This window comes from Condylura cristata, unplaced genomic scaffold, assembly GCF_000260355.1.
Source record: "Condylura cristata isolate star-nosed mole 26May11 unplaced genomic scaffold, ConCri1.0 scaffold00018, whole genome shotgun sequence".
NCBI lineage: Eukaryota > Metazoa > Chordata > Mammalia > Eulipotyphla > Talpidae > Condylura > Condylura cristata.
Genome location: NW_004567119.1, coordinates 22,122,506 through 22,147,395, shown reverse-complemented (window position 1 = coordinate 22,147,395; position 24,890 = coordinate 22,122,506). Strand labels below are relative to the sequence as shown.

The 24,890-nt window shown below is 53.1% G+C and overlaps 1 protein-coding gene across 1 annotated transcript in view; it reads right to left on the bottom strand.

The window, feature by feature from the left end:
• Positions 1-24,890, bottom strand: part of GFRA2 (GDNF family receptor alpha 2) — a 77,875-nt gene that overhangs the window by 35,876 nt on the left and 17,109 nt on the right. Inside the window, exon 4 of the mRNA XM_004685424.2 lies at positions 10,847-11,201. Coding sequence (XP_004685481.1) covers positions 10,847-11,201 — 355 coding nt within the window. The remainder of the gene's footprint in view (positions 1-10,846; positions 11,202-24,890) is intronic.

The following is a 24,890-nucleotide window of genomic DNA, read 5'->3' as shown; positions in this document are numbered from 1 at the left end:
CCCTGTGTAAGGAGCAGAAGCGCGGCTCCTAGCCAGCCTTAAACATCTTACTTCTTCAGACTCAGACATTACTTCCCAGCTGCTCGCTCCTGCTGCAGCCCCTGCAGCTTCTCCTCAGGCCCGCCTGGCAGCCGGGCATGGCCTGAAGGCTGAGTAAGGCCACTATGCTTGCCTCAGCACCCTGGGAGCTGAGTACCTGGAAAGGGAGCCCACCCAAGACCTGCTGAGCAGGTCACCAGGCTGTAGTGTAGCTGTCTGCACCCTATTTTGACAAGGAGCACAGAGACTCTGTGACTAAAGGACCCATCCACCTTTACGCTGCCCGTGAGGGTCTGAAGCCAGGGCTGTGACTCCAGCCTCTTGGTGCCGCGCTCTGAAGAACACAGCTGGGGTCTTTCACTGAGCCCGTCACTCCGCTCCCAGGCACCAAGTGAAGGCAAAGTTGCAACCTAGGAGGCCCCGACTGGCCACACAACACACCCTGGGCCCAGACTGGTGGGAGCTGCTATCCCAAAATCCCCCCTCACTATCCAAGAGGAACAAGTATCTTACTGCTCCTGGAACATATCTAATGTCCTAGTTCTATTCCAGGTACAAGGACACCAATGACTCTCCCACCACAGAGACCCCAGATAACTGGGTCACCTGCACAAGGTTCCCTGGGTCTCCCAAGATGCCCCCATCAGAGCCCCAGGCAGACAGCTGCCTCCAGGACACCAGGCTATCCCATGGCGGAAGAGGGGTGAAGGCTGGCCAGGAGGCCTCACCTTTGTGAATACTGACCAGGAGAAAAACTGGCTGGCTCGGACTCACATGCCACCCCCGAAACACCAGGGAGAGGAACCCAAGCACAGGGAACCCCAGGAACACCTCTCAAATATTCCTTTGGGTGCCCTAAGTGCCCCTTCAGTAAAGAAGGCTGACAAATCAGGCTCCCCCATGGGCCCCAGGAGTCCTCCCTGGAAAGCTGGAGTCAGGCTACTCAGGAGAGCTGGGGCCCGAGGACTCCAGCTGAGGCCAAAGAGGCTGAATTGGTGGTGGTCACAGCCTTCAGTGCCCAGGGATGCAGAAGGTGGGACGTCTCGGGTCCTGACCTCACTGTGGTGTAGGTGAACGCTGAAGACCACCAGGCATGTGTGGCCTAGACACGGGGTCCCCAAGGCTGAGGCTCCCAACTGCCCTGGCCAACAGTACGGTCCCCTGAATGCAGACACCGTGGCAGGGTGCCTGGGGTTGCCACCATGGCAGTGGGGGCCATAGTGTCCAAGTCCAGGCCAGTGTCGAGTTCTCCTCAGCCACTGGACACTGAAGGGACAGAAAAGCAACTTCTCCACACTGACACGTTCCCTGTCGAAGAGTCTTTTCCTCTTTCTCAGGGAACTCGGGAACTCTGACCAACCATCCTACAAACATGTCTTTAGCTCTGATCGGAGGTCTGGAATCACCACTTTATCAAAACTGCTGTGGATGGGGTTCCCAATGCCCTCATTTCCCTGGATCCAGGGGTTACCTGTGTGTCCCCCATCTCTCTGGACCTTGCAAGAGCATCTGGCCAGCTGTCCACTCTCTTTTCCAAACCTCTCCTTTTGACTCCTGAGATACCACAGACACCTCCAAACACTCTAGGGCACTTAGAGACACCCAGCACTGCCTCACAAGTAGGCCTTCCCTAGGAGACCCCACCCTTTAATACCAAAACTGCTCTAATCACCCAGAATTCATAACTCCAGTCAAGCTCCAGGCAGGAGTGTCTCAGAGATGAATGTGGCTAAAATGCAAGTCCTGACTGAGCTTCTCCTCAAGACTGTGCCATCTCAGAAAATGGCTCCATCACCCAATTTACTCAAACCCAAATCCCATGAGCTATCTTTGACTTCATCTCCCTCACTCCCACATCAAAGTGTATCATTTCCACCTCCAAAATGCCTCAAATTTACCCACTTATGTCTCTCCACACAGCCACCCCTGGGGCTGAGCCACCATCATCTCTGATCTAGTGATACTGAAATAACCTCTTCCCTGGTATTTCAGAGGCCATTCTTGCTTCCTCCCCTCATTTTCTTCCACTTGTAACCAGAGCCATCTTTTTATACCACAATTCTAATAATGTCGGTACTTGGCTTCAGAAGTTTTCTCTGGACAATATTCAGAATAAATCCAAACTCCTTACCTGGCTGCCTGCACCTCTCTCCTGAGCCCCCTCTGATCCAGCCACACACACACCTGCTTTCATGAGATTAGTGTCCTTCAAAGGAGAGGTACCAGGGGAGTCTGTGTGTCTTTCTGTATCTCTGTCCTATGTACACCTTCACTCCCTCTCCCTTTTCCTTTGATCCACAGCCAGGGAGGTGACCCACATGGTGCGGCAGACCTCTCCTGACCCACCTCAGCAGGGTATTTCAGTACACCTGCCTGTTCTGCTCCCCACTCGCTCTCTGGTGAATCTTCTTACCCCCAACCCCAATCTCTGGCCTGTACCCCACTTCTGTATGCATAAATAAATAAAATCTTTAAGAAAAATAATAATCAGGGGCCAGTGGAAACCCCACATCATCTGACCCTGTGCAGGGCACACTCACACCTGCAGGTGCTGTCTGTGTGGGACAGACCTCACCAACCACGACCCTGATCCTCACTGCATACACAGCATCTCCCCAAATGAGTCAATTTTCCTGTCAGTCACCCAGGGGAGAAATGGGTTCTCATGCAGAACTCCACAGGTGGGAACCTGAGCTAGACAGGGGGTACACCTCATTTCTCTGGGTGAGCTTTGTGGAGCAGCCTGGACAGTAAAAATTTAAAGAAGCTCTGTCCAGCCAGACTACTTTTCCAGGATGCAGCTTCTAGAACTCTGTGTTTATTTATGCAGGGCCTTTAGTAATGTTCAACATTCCAGCCTTGTCTCAATACAGGAAATTCCTGGAGGAGTCATTTGGGCCCACAAACCCTACAGCAGGAGACAGCATGCAACCCCCAAGGGGAAATGGGTCTCCAGGTCTCTGCTGGGTTAAGGACCCAGGGCCCTCCCACATAAAGCCTCCCTCCACCAACAACTTAGCCACTAAGGTGTCCTTCAGGAAGGCGGAGACTTCTTCCCCATGCCACCCCTAGGGTACAGCTTTGCTCTGAGGATAGATAGGGCTGTGCAGCACTGATCTCGGATGAAGGCCGGGCAGACTCCTGAATAAGATATAGGAGTGTCTCAGCTCCCCAAAAAGGGGCTGCTCCCTACTTCTACCAGAGCGAAACAGGAAAGGCCTGGTAGGTGGCAGAGTAAAATTGGGATATACCTGAGGAAAACGCTGCCTTCTACTTTATTGCGTGGCCCACACTGCAGAGGCAGTGAGCACAGTGTCTTGTCATAGACTAGAAGCACTTTGAGGCTCAGGCCTCTACCTACTTCATTAACTCTTCAATCCCTTGGTACAGAATGGATGATAAACAGTTATCAGGCAAATGAAGATATTTACATAAAGACTGAAGACTCCCATTCTTCCTGCTACGGGTGACCCACTGACCCCAGGAATGACACCTGGAAACTGACAGCACATCCATTCTACCATTCCCAGGTAGGTGGCAGGCATCACTGATCAATCACAGCCCTTTTTGCTATGGATCCTGGGTGCATTTCACAATCTTCCAGGCAGCCAATCCAAAGTGGTCTTTTAGAGAAGGCAAAGGTTCCTAAGGCTTGTGTGGCCAAGGAACCCTCTTAGTATCTAACAGAACCAATGGGTTTCTTTCTAGAAGATATACACAGGCTTTTGCATATGATTTCAAGATATCCAAAATCTTTCCTTTAAAAGAAATGAAAACTTGGAAATCCCACAGTCTTTGGGCTTATATTTATTTGCTGCCATTTGGAGATAACCCGGTAAGAACATCACCCCACAAATTCTACAGAGTCCAAAAGAAGTTGAGGACTAGCTCCAAGAAGCCAAGAATCAAAACTGTTCCTGCTGACAGATACAGACACCCCCCCAGTTCCTCAAATGTGTGTGTTGAGGGGGGAGGAGCCTGCTGATGGGACTCCTTCCCCTACCCTGCAATGCCTTCAGGAAGGGGACCCCAACCCCTCTACCTTCCCAGCAATCCCTGTCAGACAAGGACAGCATCTACTGCCTGAAGGGGCCCAGGCAGCCAGAGCAGCCCCAGGGTGGAATCTATTTATACACATCCTCAGCACCCAGAGGTTAAACTGCAGTCCAGGATATGGCAGGGAGCCAGTGCGGAGTTATTTATATCCTCCTGGTGGACCACAAGCCGGGCATTTCAGAGGGCCCCTTCCAAATGAGGTCTGGAAGGGACACAGTTCGCAGGGCGATACAATCACCCTCCCACAACACCCCCCACACAAACACACACACACAGTCTGGGCCACTCTTGCAATGAGTGTAAGCTGTGAGAGAGAAACCAAAAGATTGTATTTAAAATGTGTGTGTGTGTGTATTTAGGTCATGGCCCACTGGGGACTGGGACAAGAGAATTCAGCCAAATTCCATGGATCCATCCAAGTGATTGGGCTTTCCAGACTCCAAATCAGAAAGAAAGCCCTTCCTCATCCTCTGTATGTTCTCTGTTAGCTTCAGTCCACACCCTAAAGCTCATAGGACGTGAGCCAGACAAAGATGAAAGCAGAATGAGGGTCCTGGGTGCAATTTCATGGGTGGCACCCCAAACTGATCCTGGCTCAGGCATGGGGTAAGGCAAGCACTCCCAGTAACACCCAGGCCCAACACGGAGGTAGCCTTGTTTAACCAAAGACTTCATCAAAGGCCGACACTTTGTCATCCGTGACATTTCGTAAGACAGCCTGCAGACGAGTCTGTTGAGTATCACATCGAGGGAAGACAAGGCCTGCTGTGTGTGCCACAGCAGCAACGGGCTTTAATGTGGTGCCAGGTAAAGTCGGCTCTGCCAGAGCTACCCCCAGGGAATCCTGCGCCAAGATTCCCTCAGGGAGAAGCCTGGGCACTGCTGGGCTGACTCCCAGAGAAGGTACAGGGGCCGCACAGGCCCAGTGGCAAGGCTGGTCATACAGCATGGCAGCACCACCTGCTCTGGAGGTGCCAAAGACCGAGCCCCACTTACAAGGCATGGTCCCCAGGCCAGTGGAGCTCCCGGGAGCATGGCAGAAAGGAAGTCTGGGGGTGTCCCACTCCTGTCCCAAACACCACGGCACTGGAACCTCCCATTCACACAGCATAGGCTGCCCAGCCTGGCAGGCAGAAGCCTGGAGGAAGCCAAGGCCAGAAAGGAGGCATGTGGGCTCCTTCCGGGCTGCCTGTTTCCCAGGGGCTCCTATTTGTCACCTTTTTAAATTTTTTTAAAGATGTATTTATTTACGCATACATAACTGGGGTTCAGGCCAGAGGTGCAGGGGTGGTGAGAGGCTTCACCAGAGACAGAGTGGGGAGCAGAACAGGCCGGCTGATGAGGTGCACTGCTGAGGGGAGCAGCGGGCGGGTCAGGAGAGGTCTGCCACGCCATGTGGGTCACCTCTAGGGTAGGGATCGAACCCATGCCATGCGGAAGTGGCTTTAGCTTCTCAGTGCTGTGCTTTAGCCCGCCGCGCCACCAGGGAGGGGCCATTTGTCACCTTTTATGCTCCTCCAAGGGTCCCAGGCACAGCGTCCATGGTCAATGGGGGGGGGTGTAGGGGGCCTCCAAGACCCGGGTCCTTCAAATCCACCTGCCCCACGCCACCTACTCTAAGGAGGCATCCCTGGGGGTTCCCTCAGGTGCCCAGAGCCCACCTCTCCAGGAACATGACAAAATGGGGCAGGCCAGGGTAGGCAGGTGCAAGGGATCGCAGTGCGGGACAGAGCAGGCTGGGGAGCCGCTTCCACAGACGCCACCCACAACCTGAAGGGACCTTGGACTCAGCGACGCGTCCTTGTGCAGTCAGTGGGACTGAGGGCACAACGAGAGAAACAGTTTGCCTGGAACCCTCAGAAGAGCAGGGGCAGAGCAAGGGCCAAGGCAGGTCTCGGGGCTCCAGGGTGACCATGGTGCTGACCTCCACCCACCATGGCGGTTCCTCTCTGTTGCTCCCCAGAGCACCCCCAGCCTCCACTCTGGCAAGGTGACTGAAGGACACGTGGTCAGGTCTCCCCACACCCCCAATCCCTCTCCTGCTCTCTCTCCTACCAGGGCAGGACCTGTGTGGGGATGGGAGTTGCAGGAGGTGGGGAGAAGGCCCAGCTCCAGCCGGGAGCCCACTCCGTCACACCCAGGGGCTTCCAGAGCATTCTGCCCACCACCCAGCTCAGCCACCCAGATGCAGGCTCCTGTGGGACTCTCTGTCGCTGTTACTTAAGTTTACACCCCAGCAGGCTGCCTGACAGCTGGCTGCATCTCGGAAATCACCAGCCCTTAGCCCCCAGGACGCCTCGTTCTTGACCCTCCCCACACCTGTCTTGTTTAAACACCTCTTCCATGTGAAATTTATCCCAAGCCCCCTAATCCTGGCTTCCCCCACCAATAAACAAACAAAAGCTCCTCTGGTTCTATAAACAAATACAGATTTCTTATAAGCCACCAATTCTGACTGACTGCGTCGGCACGGTGGGCATCTGACCTCAAATAACTAGGTTCAGGGCCTCTGACACCCCGCACCCCGCCCACTCCGGCTCGCGGCTCCCACTCCATTCCACTCGCGTTCCCCGGCCCGTTACACCTCAGCCCATTCTCCCCACCTTTGTTCCTGTTACCCAGGTCATTCCTGATGCCACAAACCACGGACCCCATCGCTGTCTCGCCTACTTGGACCCAGGGCGTTCTGATACCCACTGCTCTTTCCAATTTCTCTGTCCTTATCTCCTCACCCCAACCTGCCTTAGATACATGCACCCTTCCTAGCCCAACCCATGCCCTTACCCTTTCATCCGTCACCCCATCTCACGTCAGAACGCACAGCTTGATATCCTAGGTCCACGTCTGTACCCCTATCACAGGTGTCACTAACACGAAATTCAGAACCCTGGCTTCTCACACAAAGCTACTACCATGTTGGGAAGAACATTAGATCTACAGTTTTTTGTTTTTGTTTTTGTTTTTAAAGATTTATTTATTTGTACATACAGAACTGGGGTACAGGCCAGAGGCTCAGGGGCGGTGAGAGGCTTCACCAGAGACAAAGTGGGGAGCAGAACAGGCAGATCTACGAAGTACACTGCTGAGGGGAGCAGCGGGCGGGTCAGGAGAGGTCTGCTGCGCCATGTGGGTCACCTCTGGGGCAGGCGGGGATCGAACTCATGCGGAAGCGGTTTTAGCTTCTCAGTGCTGTGCTTTAACCCGCTGCACCACCAGGGAGGGCCCAGATCTACAGTTTCAACCATGATTACCAGGCATTGGCACATTTCGTACACCTTTTGTACGAATTATTACTATTTTGTGCTCCAATTCTCAGCTCTCAGTCAAGCTCTCAGAAGCCACAGGAATGACACGTAACATCCTTCCCTAGAACACATCTCACCCCGCAGGTCTGGTGTCCAGGTACCCCTCTGCTCAGGATGTGCCCAAGCTGTGTGCCCGCAGCTGTGGGTAGGTACACCCGAGGCCCTTGGGCTCATGCGCCCCTCAGCTCCCCCAGAAGCTGATCCTCCTCCATCCCATCACTCCACATACCTATGTGTGACATGGCTCCACAAGGTCACCTGAGCATTTAGAACAGAAGAGACTATGCTGGACCCAAAAATTAGAAGCTCCCTCCTCTCATGTCTGGGTATTATGTAGCGTATCCAGTCTGCTGTGTTTCTGCCAGGTCACATAGCCGCTCCCTTTAGGAGCGAGGGCAGTCCCCTTGTAGGCATGGTTCTATCTTAAGTCGCCTCAGTTTCATAAATAACAAAGGTAAATGTTTTTAAATCAAATTTGACTTCTGAGTTAATTTTGGAATTTTTTTTAAGATTTATTTACTAATGCATACAGAACTGGGGTCCAAGCCAGAGGAGCAGGGGCAGTGAAAGGTTTCACCAGAGACAGAGTGGGGAGCAGAACAGGCAGATCAACGAGGCACACTGCTGAGGGGAGCAGCGGGCAGGTCATGAGAGGTCTGCCGAGCCAGAGCTCAGGGTCACCTCCGGGGCTGGGATCGAACTCGCACTGAGGCGGCTGCAGCCAGCTTGCAGTGCTGTGTCCTAACCCGTTACGCCACCAGGGAGGGTCGTAAATATTTTTACGTGAGCAAAAAAGAAAGCCCCACTTCTTCACACTCTTGCTGAGCCTTGCAGCTAGCTCTGGGGTTCAGCTGCCAGACTCCAGCAGTACTGGCCCAGCACCTCTGCCCCGCCCCTTCCCTACAGCCCAACCTCAGCCAGCCTAAGGGGGTCTATACCACTGCCTGCACATCTGCTTCCACCAGACCTGCACCCAGGGCAATGGGTACATGCTCTCATGCACACCTGCACACTCATTCCCATGCTCACACACGGTCTCACATGCACACACTGAAGCATCATGCCTCGGCCCTCCCCCATCACAGGCTCCGCCTCCTGTGTGCCTTCCTGGAGTCCTGCCTCACTGTCAGCCCAGTGGCATCGCTCATCACCTAAACTCAATGCCCAGGACAGCTCCAGCCTAGACTCTCTCCCCGGGACCATCTCATTCACCACCGTGACTCTCCAAGGAGACACCAACACTCAAACCCACTTCTCCACTCCAGTCCCTGTCCTGAATCCCAAATCTGCAAGTCCAAATGCCCCCACACACTACCACGGGGATGACAATGGTGCCTGAAGCAGCCCAAATGCTGCACGCCGACACTTCCCCGCCTCGGTGTCATCACCCAATGCTATTCAGCCAGGAAACATGGCGGCCCCCACCCTCCCCACGCACAGGGTCACGGAGCACACGCCATGGGAGGCCAGGCTGTGGTGCAAACCAAAGAGACGTGACATTCACCTCCAGGAACTTTCAGCCCGTCACCCAGTCTTGTCAAGTGCACTGACACTTCTCCCACTGCCCTGGCCACCCGGCTACACAGGAAAGGGAGCAGATCGGACCCCAGCTCTGAAATGTCCGAGCCCATATGACCCGGGCAGCTTACTCTCTCTGTGGCTCTACTTCCCCCTAGGGCCGATGTAGATGGTACCCTCTTCCTCACCTTGCCATACAGATTAAGTGAGACAAGCCAGGGTCCAGACGCCGCGAGCACGCTCTAGCACCAGCACTACTGCAAAGCCTGATTCCGCAGCGGCCTCCCGCGTCTCGGCCACACTCGGCCTGTGCCCACTGAGGTTCCCCTGCCACTCTCCCCCGCCCTCCAGCCTCTGCACGTGCTGCTCTGGCTGACTCACTCCCTGGCTTTTTCCTCCTCATTTTCCAAGGCCCAGATCAAGGTCCCTCCTCAGGACCCCAGGCCGGGGCAGACGTCCCTCCCACCCCGGGCCAACAGCCCTCCCCCACTGCACCAACTGCTCTTTGTCTGTCTCCCTTGCCAGTCTGGGTGCCCCTCAGGGAGCATGTTTAACAACAAATGAGAAATCGAAGTATCAGCAAGAGGCAAATTTGAACCCACTGTAACCAAACACCAAAAGCCTCCAAACACTTATTCGCATTTACTGGCTGACCTTCTCAAGTGGCCACATCACTGGTGCCTGCCTGGAGATTAGGTGGGGCTCCCTTTAGAGAGGGGCTAAACTCACTGAAGGTCTTTCCTTGCAGGCGTGGAGCCTTTAGCCACCTGAGATGTTAAATTATAAGTTGCCTGGGTTGTTCACCCTGGTTTTCCCCATGATGAGGCTGGGCACAGAACAGACAAGCCATAAACTGTGCTGAATGAATGAAGGGATGAGTGGATGGAGTGATGAAAGGATAAATGAGGAGATGGAGGAGTGGATGGATGAGAGCATGGAGGGATGAATGAATGAATGATGACAGTTCATCTTGCCCAAGCCCAGCCCCCTTCCTTGCTGGGCTCAGGAGCTTAGCCCAGCCGACCTGGAAGAAGCAGAGAAGGCGGCCCTCCCTGGTGGCATAACGGGTTAGGCAGCTGGCCGCAGACACTACAGAGCAAGTTTGATCCCAGGCCTGGAGGTGACCCACATGGCGCGGCAAACCTCTCTTATCTAGCCCACAGCTCCCCTCAGCAGTGTACTTCATCAATCTGCCAGTTCTGCTCCCCACTCTGTCTCTAGTGAATCATCTCACTGCCCCTGCGCCTCTGGCCTGTACCCCAGTTCTGTATGCCTACATTAATACATCTTTGGGCCCTCCCTGATGGCACAGAAGGTTGGGGCACTGCACTACGAAGCTAAGCCAAGCAGTGGCTGCTTCAGTACTAGTTTGATCCCTGCCCGGGAGGTGACCCACATGGCACAGCAGACCTCTCCTGGCCCGCTGCTCCCCTCAGCAGGGTACTTCATCCATCTGCCTGTTCTACTCCCCACTCTGTTTCTGGTGAATCCTCGCACCACCCCTGCATCTCTGGCTGTACCCCATTTCTGTATGCATCAATAAATAAGTCTTTAAAAATGATTAATAGGGCCCTCCCTGGTGGCGCAGCAGGTTAAAGCACAGCACTGGAAGCTAAAGCCACTTCAGCATGATTTCGATCCCTGCCCGCCCCGGAGGTGACCACATGGCGCGGCAGACCTCTCCTGACCCGCCCGCTGCTCCCCTCAGCAGTGTACTTCGTCAGTCAGCCTGTTCTGCTCCCCACTCTGTCTCTGGTGAATCTTCTCACTGCCCCTGCAACTCTGGCCTGTACCCCAGTTCTGTATGCATAAGTAAATAAATCTTAAAAAAATGAATAATAATTAAATTAATAAATAAGTCTTGAAAAAAAGAAGCAGAGAAGGGAGAGCACCCATCAGCCCCTCCCAAAGCCAGGCAGTGCTCGCACCTGCACAGGTGGTCGGTCCGGCACACGCCGCGGAGGTCCAGGCAATTGGGCTTCTCCTTGTCCTCGTAGGAGCAGCTGGGCAGGATGGTCTGCCGGCGGCGCTCGGCACAAGCCTGGTCCTGGCAGGAGCAGAAGAGCATGCGGTAGGTGTACTCGCTGGGCACGCGGTCGAAGAACTGGCGCAGGGCCTTGTGGCACTTGCGGCGGTTGCAGCGCTCGGTGGCCGAGATCTCACGGTTGCAGATGGAGATGTAGGAGGAGCGCAGTTTCTTGCAGTTGTCATTCAGGTTGCAGGCCTTGGCAGCATCCAGGCAGTGGTTGCTCTTGGCGCTGACCGGCGGGTCTGCCCCTGTCCCTGCAGGGGAGGAGAGAGGTCAGAGGCCCGCACAGAACGCAGCATTTGCACGCTGGGGACACGACCCAGCATTCACTGTGCTCTTTGCCTCAGTCTCCTCATCCGTGCAATGGGGTCACTTAACAGGTCCTACCTGCAAGGCTGCAGGGAGATGCAAATGAATTTGACCCGCCAAGTGCTCAGAATAGCACCCAGCGCCGGCTAAGCTATGCGGCTGGTGGGTGTTACCATAGGAACTGGCAATCCAAAGGCTGGTTGCAAACTATTCATGGGCCTAAAAGGCAAGCAGGGAGGTGCTCGCAGTCCTGTTGAAGATACGGGGGATAGGGATATACTGTGGCCAAGTTAAGATCACACACGAGGGTGCAGCTGCACCGAGACTGGTCCCAGGCCCCGGGACCGTGTGGCAGCACATGGACACTTGCCGGAATACGTGGCGGGACGGTGCTCACCATGTAGCCACAAATGGCACCACCACCACCTTCACCCTCACTCTTATGACCACGCAGTGGAAGGTGGGGGCTGACGCAGCCTCGGGATCTCGCAGGCTGAGAGCCTAACAGAGGGGTGTGGGCGGTGGCCTCAGTGCTGCTGTCTGTGAATGGGGCCATCTTGGGCACAAAGCAGGATTCACCTCGTGAATCCCAGCTGTTCTGAGAGCAGCACATGACACAGGGCCCCTCTGACCCTTCATGCCCCCCTGACCCACAGAGCCCTGTCCATCCTGATGGCTGCAGGCCCGGCCAGAGGAGGAAATTCAGTCTGCACACATCCCCCTAAGAGGCACTCTGATAGCTGGATGGAAGATGACCTAACCCAACCTCTGTATTTTACAGACAAGGAAGCTGAGGCCCTGGGAGGGCATGAGCTTGCCCAAGGCCACCCCGCATGCTGGCAGAAACCAGCAAAGGGGTTCAGATCATGCCAGCACCAGAAAGAACCACCAGCTTAGGTGTTAAAGGGGCCACCGTCTTTTCAGTCATTCTTCACACACCCAGCACATGCTCTTCAATATTGAGCACCACCCTTCTGGGGGTGCCCTGCACACTGGGGGAAGGATTGGTAGGCAGGCTGAGTCCAAGCTCCCCACCAGCATTTTCCAGCAAGCACCCCAGTGTGTTGATCACACGGTGCTCAAGTCCCAAGTCCCTGCTCTGGGCAGCCTCTCCACTCATGCTGTGCTGGAAGAGGAGGCCCCACTCCCAAAGAGCAGCTCAAGCCAGAGCCTGAGGAGCTCTCAGAGCATGCTGGCTAGGGCTGACCCCAGCACTGAACTCCCAGCCCTGCCACTGGTTCTACATAGTCTTCCCCAAGTGACTGAGCCTCCCTGCCTCAGTTTCCTAGTCTACCAAATAGCACCCACTGCTGTGTTGTCATGAGCATGAAGGAGCCAGTTCATGCTTCTATTCTCCCCCAACAAGGTAAGCCCATCAGCTATCACATTACCCATCCTTATGAAGACAGAAGACCACCTTGTGGTCATGTGCCAATGTCAAGCTATTGCTCTACTTCTCTGCTCTGCTCTAAAGCAAAACTCCTCAAAACCACTGTGTAGACCAGCTGTCTCTCCCCTGCTCCACTCTCTCCTGGACTTACTGCAAATTGGCGTTTGCCCACCCTCTCCAATGTCAGTGGTCAAGTCCTCCAAGCCTCTCCCGCCTCAGTTCATCAACAGCACCAGACAGTGGCCACTCCCCCAGCCCGCTTCCCCATGACCTTCCTCTCTCTCTCTGGCTCCCTGCATGCCCTCCTCAGCCTGCTTCACTGGACTACCTTCTCCAAAAGGGCTTACTCGGCACCCCTCTTCTCTCCAAGTGCTGATCCTCCCCCCCAAGGTCCCAAGCTACCCGACCTCACAATCTTCAACATGAATAATACACTGTCAACTTTCACACTTATGCTCCCAGTCAGACCTCCACCCTGAACCCCAGATTCATATAGCAAGCACCTGACCACCAACACCCAGCATCTCATCCAAACCAGGCCCCACAGGCCCCCTTAGGCTGCCCTAAACCCCAGTCTTCCTCATCTCTCTAGAAACGCTTCCTTCCAGTAGCTCAGGCTGAAAAGCTTGGTCCTTCCTTGATCCTTTCCCATTTATGCTCCACATCAGAAAATCCTGGCTGTTCTACCTTCAAAATATACATAGAAGCTGACCACTCCTCATCATCAGCCCTCAGTCAGGCACCATCTCTGTAGGCTGAGAACACCTTCCCAGTCCCCAGGCTCTGTTCCTGACCCCTAGCAATCCTCTACACTACAGCTGCAAGAAACTTCTAGAAGCTAAGTCAGACAGATGGGGTTCCTGAGTCCCCATCCATTTCCAAGGCATCGGCACAGCCGATGAGGGGATGTATCTGTGCTGACCAACATGGAGGCCACTAGCTACACGTAGCCACTGAACCCGAAATATGGTTAACCCACACAAGACATGCACACCAACTTGAAAATTCATGCCAGATTTTTTGAAAACTTAGTAAATAAAAAATACATACAGTATTTCCTTAATATTGTTTATTCTGATTACATTTTGAAACAAAATACTTTAGATATACTGTGTAAAGCAAATGTACTATTAAAATTAATTTAGTTTGGGCCCTCCCTGGTGGCGCAGCGGGTTGAGGCACAGCACTAAGAAGCTATAAGCCACTTCCGCATGAGTTCGATTCCCGCCTGCCCCGGAGGAGACCACATGGCATGGCAGACCTCTCCTGACCCGCCCGCTGCTCCCCTCAGCAGTGCACTTCATCTTATCTGCCTGTTCTGCTCCCCACTCTGTCTCTGGTGAAGCCTCTCACTGCCCCTGAGCCTCTGGCCTGTACCCCAGTTCTGTATGCATAAAATAAATAAATAAATCTTTTTTAAAAATTTAATTTAGTTTGCTTTTTTAATATGACCCTTAGAAAATTTGGAGTTACATGTATGAAGTATGATATTTCTACTAGCTCCTGCTGCTCTAAATGACCTTAATTCCTATTCTTGCCCCTGCTCACCCTAGTCCATTCCCACCACTCTGGCCTTCCTGCTCTTCTTAGAACATGACAACGAGCCTGACCTCAGGGCTTTGCCTTTGCCACATGCCCTGCCGGAAAGGCTCTCCCCAAACCCCTGAGACCACATGGCCCCTCTCTACATTTCACTCAGGTCTCTGCTCAGATGTCCCCTTATCTACGCGTCCTTCCTGACCCCCCACAGACACTGTTAGCCAGAACGATGCTTAGTTCATGAACGTTCATGAACCAGGCCAAACTGACAAAATGTCATGAACAGAGGTCAACATGGACAGTGTAGTGTGGATGTGGGGTCTGGGCTTCCAAGTGAGAGTTGCGGGATGATCAAGGAAAACTGAGCCACCACCCCAACACCCTGCCAGGCCAGCAACAGCCTCACAGGCAGAAAGAGAAGTCCCTCTCTTCTTGTATAAATAACAGGGAATCGAGGTCTGTTCTCATAGTCAATCGATCAGATCTTCATTGAAGGCCCACTATGTGCCAGGCACCTTCCTGGAAACAAAGGGGGTGTGCAGGAGTCCACCCTGGGGGTTACAGAAGCAGCGACAACTGAAACCTGCAGGATGAGTCAGAGACGCCAAGGGAAGAGCAGAGGTCTCAGGAGGAGGGACTGTTACAGGACACCAAATCTGTAACAGGACAGGGAGAGAGGGCATCCCTGAAGCCCCAAACCTGCCTGCTCTAAGTGGGTTCTGCCATCCGCTGCGTCAACACAAAACATAAGACGTTAGTGAAAAGGGACTTGAATACAGTGAGTATACAATACAGAAGACAAAGGATGCAATGTCTAAATCAACACCTGAAGTGTCCCATCCCCTCGTGGGCAAAAGTCAACCCAAAAGGGATTGGCCCAAGGCAAGGCCTGAAAGCCTGTCATTAGACTAAAGCACCTTCTGGCCGGGACCCATGGGAAAGGGTCAGAAATGGCCAGACAAATCTGAGAACAAAAGAGCAAAATCAAAATCAATATAAACACTGCCATAGTCACCTCCCTACAGGTGTCTCACCCACATCTGCCTTAGCCAGTCGAGGGCCAGGAAACAAACCCGGTTTCTTCCTCACATGCTTGCTGCTCCATGTGGCTTCCTCAGGTCCTTCTTGTTCTCCATCCTGCTTCCTTCTTTTTTCTTCTCTCTGATTCCTGCTCTTCTCTCCTTTTTCTCTGCTCAGCTCCACCCTCCTTCTGGGTGGGGCAGGGAACCTGGAACTTCCCCTTTGCCTAGGGACCACCCTGTTACAGGACCACAAAAGCACAGGCTGAGAGCAGGACAGTGTTCCGGGAGCCTGGAGATGGAGGCTGCAGAGTGGGCAGAGAGAGATGCTGCAGTGGCCAAGATGGGCATCTGACCTCCTAGTCACCTCCCAGGCAACTGCCAAACCTCAGGCCCCGACCAGCAAGAACCCAAGCAGGCCTGCTGGGCCAAGGCTGCTCTGTGACACCTCCCACCAGGAGGGTCCCTGCAGCCAGCCAGCTTGTCCTTTCATGTTCTGTGCACCTGTCAGGACGCTGGCTGGTGGGAGGGAAGAGCCAGGCAGCCTGGGGCCTAGGTGGAGGAGAACAAGGACAGAGAGGGACCCCAGAGAGATGCCGGGCGACAGCCGCGAACAGAGCAGCAGCTAATTTAGGCCCGAAGCTGCTTCTAGGTTCCCCAGGTGCTCGGTTCCCGCTCCTCTCAGCATGTTCCTGAGCTAATGCCGATGTAATTATAGCCTCAGTGGCTTCCATTTGGAACTTGAATAGTGAAAGCTTTTGCTAGGGGGTGAGAAATGTAAACCCCTGGGCCAAAACTTGGTAAATTTCCTAGAAACACACACACACACACACACACACACACACAATAGCGGAGATAGTAACAGCAACTGCCTTGTTACCAGGAAAATTCCCCTTCAGATCAGCCCGGGGTAGGTACAGGGGCCCCGCTGCATGGTGGAATAAGACCCCACAGGGGGAATGGTCTCTGGCTCCCTGCCCAGGCCCCTTCCTCAAGCAGGTCTCAGCTCTGGCTTTCCTTGCAGGTCTCTGCTGGTACCTGGGCACAGAGGCCGCCTGGACAGCCTGCCTAGCTCATCCACTGCCCCTCATGCACACCAAGGTCCCTGCCTTGCAGCCAAGAAGGTTTTGTTTTCATCTTGAGGAGTTCCACTGAGGGCCACGAGGGTGTGCTGGGGTTTAAATATAAGCCTGGGCGGCTGCTGCTGAACTAAAATGTCCAGGGGACAGTGACCAGGTCCTACAACCCACCTCACCAGGTCCAGTCCTGCAGACAGTGAGACCGCATGGCCCTGGGAGGGAGGCAGGAGCTGGGGACTCAGCCCAGACTGGTCCCACCTCCTCTCCAGACTCTTGCCCACTCCCGCTGGCCTGGGTCTTTCAGGCCCACAGAGAGCAGCCCAGATGGGTCAGGAGTAAAGGGTGGCTGCTGTTCCGGGGAGTGAGGAGGATTTAACCAGGCCTGGCACTATCCAAAAGCTCAGTGGATTCACCCTCCAATCCCAGCTCAGGAACACGCTGGCTTCTTTAGTTCTCCTCCCTCTGTGAGGGACAGCCGGGTGCACACCAGGGCCCCCTCACTCGCTCCCCTCTGCCCTCAGGGGGTGCCATCCCAAGCCCATGTCCAGCTGTCCCCAGATCTCATATTGACATCCTTAGGCCTGTGTCTGACACTCAGAGCTGATGTTCCACCTCAGCCGCCTGGGCCGCCTTTATCTTTTTGGCCACGTTCCAGTACCACCTGTACCAATATTTAACTTCTTCTTTGAATTCCTAAATTCTTAAATTAAATGAATCTTTTTCTTCAACTCACTCAGTTTCTAAATTTTTCAAAACCTACCTAGATGTGTCTTAAATGATAACATTCGACATCAGTTCTACATTTTTAAAATACATGTTAAAATGCACTGCTATTAAAATAAAACTACATACCGTCATGCCCACCTCCCCTGCCGCCAGCTGCACTGTACCCTCAAAGGGACATAATCTGACGTTCCTGAGCGTCAGTGACGTGTAGCTACTAGAGGTGCCCATTACTCACACACACAGGTGCCACGCCAGGCCCACCCAGTTTTTATTTTCGTGAGACGAAGAACAAAAATAAGCACAAAAGCGAGTAATTTAAAGGGCTGATGAGTGCTATGAGGAATATAAAAGGAGTGTGTGAGGGAACGATGGAGGGATACGGAAGATATGTCCTAGGAGTTAAGGCTGGGCAAGAACGAAACACGCAAAAAACAAAACTAAGGTAGGAGAATCCCGGGCAAAGGTCCTGTGCCAAGAATGCGTGTGGCATGTTCACAGGCAAGAGGAAGGGAGAGCGGCTGGAGCCTCTGGAGTGAAACCAAAGTAAGAGCAAAAGAAGATTCGATTCTAGGATGCAACACACTAGCGAATTTTTAAGGGGTGAGTCACCTGACCCCATAACTTGGGTTGACGGAGGGAAGACAGGTCAGTTGACAGAGGGAAGACAGAATACAGGAAGGAGCAGGCTACACAGACCACATCGCGGACAGAAGATGGTTGGGTGCAGCCACAGAAACGGCGGAAATGAGCCCAACCTGCATGTAACTCAGCAAGCAAGTCAATGGGATGGATCGGATGCTGAATGAGAAGAGAAATCAAGGAACGCTTTGGCCTGAGCACCAGGTACGTGGTGGAATTGTTCTGTGGAACAGGAAAGACTTGGAAGGAAACTAGGAAGTGCAGAACTAAAAGGATAATTCTATTTTCGACTGAAGTTTGAGCTGCCTGTTAGATATACAAGATGAAATGGTGAAAAGCAGAGGCATAGATGACTCTGAGTTTAGAGGTCTGGGCTGGAGACATAAAAATGAGCGCGACACGTGAGGTTACTTAAAGCTCCCTAAGTAGGTGCCGCTGTCTGGGTTTGAGGTGAAAATAAACAAGGTCAGGACAGAGCTCTAGAGCGCCACCATTTGGTGGAAACAGGAAAACATCGGGCCATTTGGGGGAGAAAGTGATTTGACAGACGCCAAAATAAGAGTTTCAAGAAGTGTGGTTAACTGAGTCCCAATAATTAGGGACGGAAGATGAGCAATCAGCCCAGGGCATGTAGACGGAACACTTGACACTGCCAGGTGGTGTGTAGGACAGGGGAAGGGCTTGATTAAGAGATTCCCAGGGGCCCTGCTACCCCTGTCGGGCAGTGTCCCCCCACCTTCACCTCCAGACCTTGCACTCATGGTGCCGCCATGCCCAGCTCTCCCTCCAGGTTTATTTACAGCAGTTGTGGGGAGCACCTGCTTGTGGGCAGCACTACAGGACAAATGAACACCTGCCTCCCAGAGCTTACATTCTGGTGTGATGAGACGTGAGCATGGAACAACCATCATCCCTGCTCAGGGCTAAGCATGTGACCAAGAGCAGGGACTTCCGCCCAGCAGAGGCTTGGAGGCAGAGTTGTGGCTGGTCAGCAAGTGTGCACAGGGTCTGTGACCTCTTTGAGCGTCTTCTTATCTGCAAACTAAGGCTGCAACATCCCCCTAGCCTCTGCATAGGGCTACTTGGAGATGAAATGGTCAACGTGGTTTCCAGCTCAAAGCACAGAGGCAATACAGTTTAAGAATGACTTACTGGCCGGAAGGACTCTGCAGGAAAGCACCCTGACCCACCCCCGCAACAGCTGTAACCTCAGCTTCCCCAAGAGATGGCCAGATCAGCATTGGCTCTTCTCATCTGCCAGCCCTCCATGCTCACTCAAGACCTGAGGACCCCAGCTTGCCTCCACTACCACGTTGTGATTTGGGGTGGAAAAGAGCCACCTTCCTCAAATAGGCTCTGCCAGTCCTGGACCAAGCTCTTTTTTTTGGGGGGGGGGTAAGATTTATTTATTTATGCATACAAGAACTGGGGTACAGGTCAGAGGTGCGGGGAGGTGAGAGGCTTCACCAGAGACACATGGGGAGCAGAACAGGAAGACTGATGAAGTACACTGCTGAGGGGAGCAGCGGGTGGGTCAGGAGAGGTCTGCCACACCATGTGGGTCACCTCCCTGGCCAGGGATCAAACTCATGCTGTAGGGGCTGAGGTCAGCATCATAGTGTTGTGCTTTAACCTGCTGCACCACCAGGGAGGGTCCAGGCCAACCTCTTTATGTCTTGACTTTCTCTAGAAGCTTCCCCTCACCCCATCCCACATGACATGCTGTAGGACAGGCGTATTTTATATGCCAGGGACAGCTGTATTTTTGGAAGCAGGCAAACCCACTAAAAGTCAATTTGATGAATGGCAAATTCACTAAAATCAATTTTTAAAAAATCAATTGCTTCTGAATATCATTTTATATTTTGTCAAATTTTAACCACTGTCAGAATTCTTTCTGCAGGTCCTCAAAAGGCATATCAGCTTTAATTTTGTGGTTCAGGCAATTAAAAAATTAAAATTTCATTATATCTCATTTGAAGGGATTTTTCCAACCACTTTTGAGGGTCCTTTTAAATACCATTTTGTGGGTTTTTTAATATAAATTTAGAATTTTTACATTTCTCTAACCAATACCCATATCAGCTTGCATTCTGTACCAAAACAATTAAAACCAAACAAAAAAGCAAGTTAAAGACTGGAGCTGAGGCATTTCACATTGCTGTGATTCGCCTAAAGCCTCTGGCAGCGTCTTCCTCTGTGGTGAGTGGACGGGGAGCTGGCAGCAGTGGTCATACACCGACATTCTGTTTGCTGATGATGAGACATCTTTTTCTCACCCTAAATCTACATCAACTCCTGACCCTTAGATTTAAAGAAAAGAAAGCTAAATATATCTTTAAAACTAGAAGAACCGTTTGCAAAAATCTAGGGTCATCAAAATCATTCAGTGTGAATCTCTAAGTTTTTAAAACAAAGAAAAGAAACACGTTTTCAGAAGTCAGGAGACTTGATGCAGCTGGTTTAATCATTTAGCCGAATTTAAGGCCGTCACCGCTGAGCAGCCCCTGGACAGCTGGCCCTGGGCCCTGGGTGCTGCCCTCTCCTCATGGCCATCTCTGCGTCATTTCCCCTCCCAAGAGGATCCTGCGCCAGCCCACTCTGACCCCCAGAACCCCCCACCCCGACCAAGCCCGCCCTCCCTCGGGAATGGCTGCCCACCTGGCTCACTGCCCCTTTCCCTCCATTCCCCTCCCCCCAGCCCCAACCAGCGGTCCCTCTGGGCGCCCGCCTATCCTTCCAGCCCTGAACTCTCCCACCTCAGCTCCCAAGGCCATGTCATGCCCTGTCCTGCCTTCTCCTGCAGTATATCACCCCTGAAACACCGTCGCCAAGCATCACTCCTCAACCAGATGCCACGCACATCCACCCCTCAATCTTCCCAGGCCCCAGCTCCAACCCCACTGCTTGCTCTGCCAGCCACCCCCATCCTGTCCTCATTTCCCTCCTTACTCCGCAAACAACCCCAAGCCACAGCCCCACTCTTCCCCCACACGCCCTGCCTGCCCTCTCCCCTCCTGCTCTGCGACTGACTGGAGCAGACAGAGCAAGAGGAACACACAGACCCGCCCACTGGTCTCCCCTCACAGTCCTGAGATCCCACCTCGTGTGCCCTCTCACACCTCCTCCTGCAGGCCTTGCTCCACCTCTCTCCCTTGTTCTTGTTTCATACTTTGCAAGAAAATAGAAGGTTTGGACAGAAACTCCCCCACAGAACTTCCCACCCCTACAAGACTAAACTACGTTCAGTTCCCCTGCCCCACCTGCCCCCAGGGAGGACCTTGGCACCTGAGTCCCTAGTCCACCCCTCTCCTGCTCTTCCATCTCTCCCTCTCCCACAGCTCCTTCCCAACTGCCTCCACAGTCTTTGTCATCATGACACACACCCTCCTTTTTCACAGTTCCCCTTCACAGGGAGATTCGATTGAGCCACCTATGGTTGCTGTTTTCAGCTTCTCACCTCGCTTTGTCTCCTCCCCTCCCCCAAGTTAAGCTCCCACCACACCACTAAGGACCTCATGTATGTGAGTGACCTCCGTGCTGCCCCATCCAAGGGACACCTTCCTTACTTGATGTCTGAGCTGCAGAGGGCATGGGTGACCACTTCCTCCATCTTGAGCTGCACTTCTAGGGGTCCCGCTGCACCCCTTCCTCCCTCTCAGCCTGCTTTGCTAGCTAGCTCTTGGTCCTCTGCCTTGGAGAGCCCGGACTCCCTTCTCTCTGTCTGCACACTCTCCCTCCCAGAACCCTGGGTTCAGAGCTTTCAATACCATCTATATGCTAACGATGCTTAATCTATGTATCAATGCTGACCTCTCCCCAGAACTCCAGGCTCACATCCAACTGCCTGCTTGGCACTTCCAAGAAGAGCTGGTATAGAACGTGCACAAGCATCTCAACCACAACAAGTTGGCCAGAGACTCTGGATGTCTGTGCCCCCAACGTGTCCTTCCCTCATCTTCCCCAGCCTAGTATATGGTACTATCACCATTGTTCAAGACTAAACTATCAGTCATCCTTGACTCCAACCCCACACCCTTCCTGCGCTGCAAAACAGATATCAGATCATGCATCCTCCATCTCCCTGTGTCTCAGGATGAGGGCCATGTCAGCAGCCTCTGACACTTCAATTCCTGCCTCCTCTCTCACCAGACCACACCCCATCCCATGGCCTACTTCCCACAGTGCAAGAGTAATCTGTTCAAAAGCATAAATCATACTGCTTTTGAACAGTCTACAATCCTCTGAAGGTTCTTCATCATTCTTAAAATGAAATCCAAACTCCGTAACTCACATACCACACCTCAGTAGTGTAGGCCCTGCCTGCCTCTGAGCCCGCCCCCCAAGCCACCCCTCTAGCTCAGCCGCTGGGGCTGGGGCTCAGGCACTCAGTCTTCGGTAGAGGCCAGCACACAGACCCCACCTGAGGGTCTTCCCTGGGAGCTCCCGCAGCCCCTCCCAGTCCTGCCCATGGAAAGACTCATCTTTCCAATGCCAATATCCTGACATCCTACTGTAAACCATTACCATTCATCACCAGCTTATATTTTTCTCACTTGTCTGTTGGCTAATTGTCTGTGTTCCTGTCACTAACAAACTCCTCTGTCCTGCTCATGATCAGCCTCATCACCTAGAGCAGGAATGGCACTTACGTAAGCATGTGGGACAGATTCACACAGCCCCGAGGAGATGGCACCTTGGTGTCCAGAGCTGAATGGCACAACCTCTGGGTTGTGGAAAGCCCCCCCAAAAAAATAAATGAAAAGCGGCAAGGGTTAGGATGCTAATGGGTTTTGTTGATCAGGAACACGTGGCCTTCCCATCTTCTAACATTCCCTGTTCCCAAGGCTTCCCTTAGATAAAACCTGACAGCAGTGGTCTTCCCTTAGGGACAGGCCACGTCTCTCCTTTTCACATCCCATGAAGGCCTTCTCCATCTCTGTGTCCCTTCCTTCCCTATCCACCAGCAGACCGAGGTCACTGCAACTAACAACCATAACCACACATACCCACATTCCACACACATCACCTCACACACACACACACACACACACACACACACCCCATATACCCTCTTATTTTTACACCCCACACACACACCCCACATACCACCTCATACATACCACATACACGTATATCCACATCCCTTCACACTCAGACTCACATCACCTCACACATAAAATACACATAACACATACAACAATATACATAATCCACCACACACATCACCTCACACACACACCACATGCAACCTCACACTCACACACACACACCACCTCACCTCATACATACCACACACATATACCCACATCCCCACACACTCAGGCTACACATATCACCTTACACACACAACACACATAATGTACACACACATCACTTCACACAGCTCATATACACATACCACACACACACATATCACTTCACACACACATATCATACACCACCTCACACATATTACCTTGAAAGGCCACTATCCATAAAAAAGTACACCCACATACCCATATTCACACACACACACACATCACATACATACCACCCATGCACACCTCAGACACATATACGTCACACACACACACACCACCTCATGCCATCTCACATCACTCACAGACGATAAACACACACAACTCACACATGTACCATAAACATTTGCCTTCCCTACCTGCACACAAGAGACAAACCGCATGCACACGCTCTAACTCTCTCAGACTAGTTCCTTTCTAGTCACAAGGATGCATCCTCTGCTGATAGATTTGTTTGGGAGGAGCATTCAAACTCTGCTTCCCTACCTCCTTGGTGGCCTAGGGGATAAGTCTCAGTGCTCTCACCTCCCCAGCCAGGGAGCTGACTTCATATGGTGTGGCAGACCTCTCCTGTCCCTCCTACTGCTCCCCTCAGCAGTGTATTTCAGTCAGTCAGCCTGTTCTGCTCTCCATTCTGTCTCTGGTGAGTCCTCTCACCCTCCCACCCACACCTCTGCACCTCTGGCCCACACTCCAGTTCTTCTACACAAAAATAAACCCTGCACCCATCCAGGTAAACAGGAGAGCCTGGACAGGCTAACAGCACACTCAGGCAGGACATGGCTGGGAGAGCCTTCTTGGGAGCCACGCAGAGCCAGAGACCAGCCTGAGCTCCACGTCCCACTGCTGACACAAGCAGATGCCTCCCAGGAGGTGTATCCAAAGTGTGCCAGAAATACCCTCACCCCAAAAACCTCAGCCCAACGATGGCACCTGAAATCCTACCATTAGAAAGTCCCTTTGTTCTCTCCTGTTTTATTTTATACACACACACACCCCAATTTTTTCCTTGAACACAAAGGCACCCAAACATGAAGTCACCAACGGCCTGCTCACACCAATGTGAGTAGATTCCTTTATCCACTGACAGGAGCTGAGGTCCCTGGCACTGAAGGGAGATGTGAGGGAAAAAAAGAGAGGAGAAATGCAGACACCCCCAGTTTCCCCCAGCTGCCAGCCACTCCTTGACGGGTAACTGACCCCCTCCCAGTTGGGCCCAAATGCCATCAGCATGGTGAGGTCACTGGTCACCAGTCTCCCTCTCCCCCCACCCCCAACCTCTGCTTGGCCATCAGATGAATTCTCCCTGAAAGGGGAGGTCTGAGAGGTGACAGAGCAGCAGCTAAAGCCCAATTTTCGTTGACACTCAGAGCCTCTGACAGCTGTTAGAAGAATGCGATTTTGAAATTTAAATAACACATTTCTGCATTCGGCTCAGGGAGACAACCTGAGGATAAGCAGTTTATCGCCAAGCCACCACGCAGGGGGGCAGGTGCCACGGCTGCCTGGGCCTTCATTTCTTCCGCTGCCCGCCACCCCCAGGCCTCGCCACACTCAGGGGCCACCTCAAAGCAGGTCTCCCAGAGGCACCAGCCCCGACCTCTTGAACAGCAGCCCAGGGGAAGGCACAGGGGAGTTGCTGGAGGCACAAAGCTCGAGGAACCCCTCGTTGTGAAGAAGCAGAACCATGGAGTCAGGGGCTTCCCTAGGCACCCAGCAAAGCTGAGCCAGCAAAGCTAAGCCTCCACCTCACACTTCACTACGGTCACTAAGACCATCTTCACAGGGGGACTGACTCCGGTCCAGAACTGACCATCCCCCACCTAAAGGTGGCTCAACTGCTTCCAACGGACCCAGCCTCCTGCTGAGCGCTGTCAAAGTTAAGTCCTGGGCAGCCGTCCCCCGGGAGGAGACCCCAGCACCTGGTCTGATCCACAGGCAG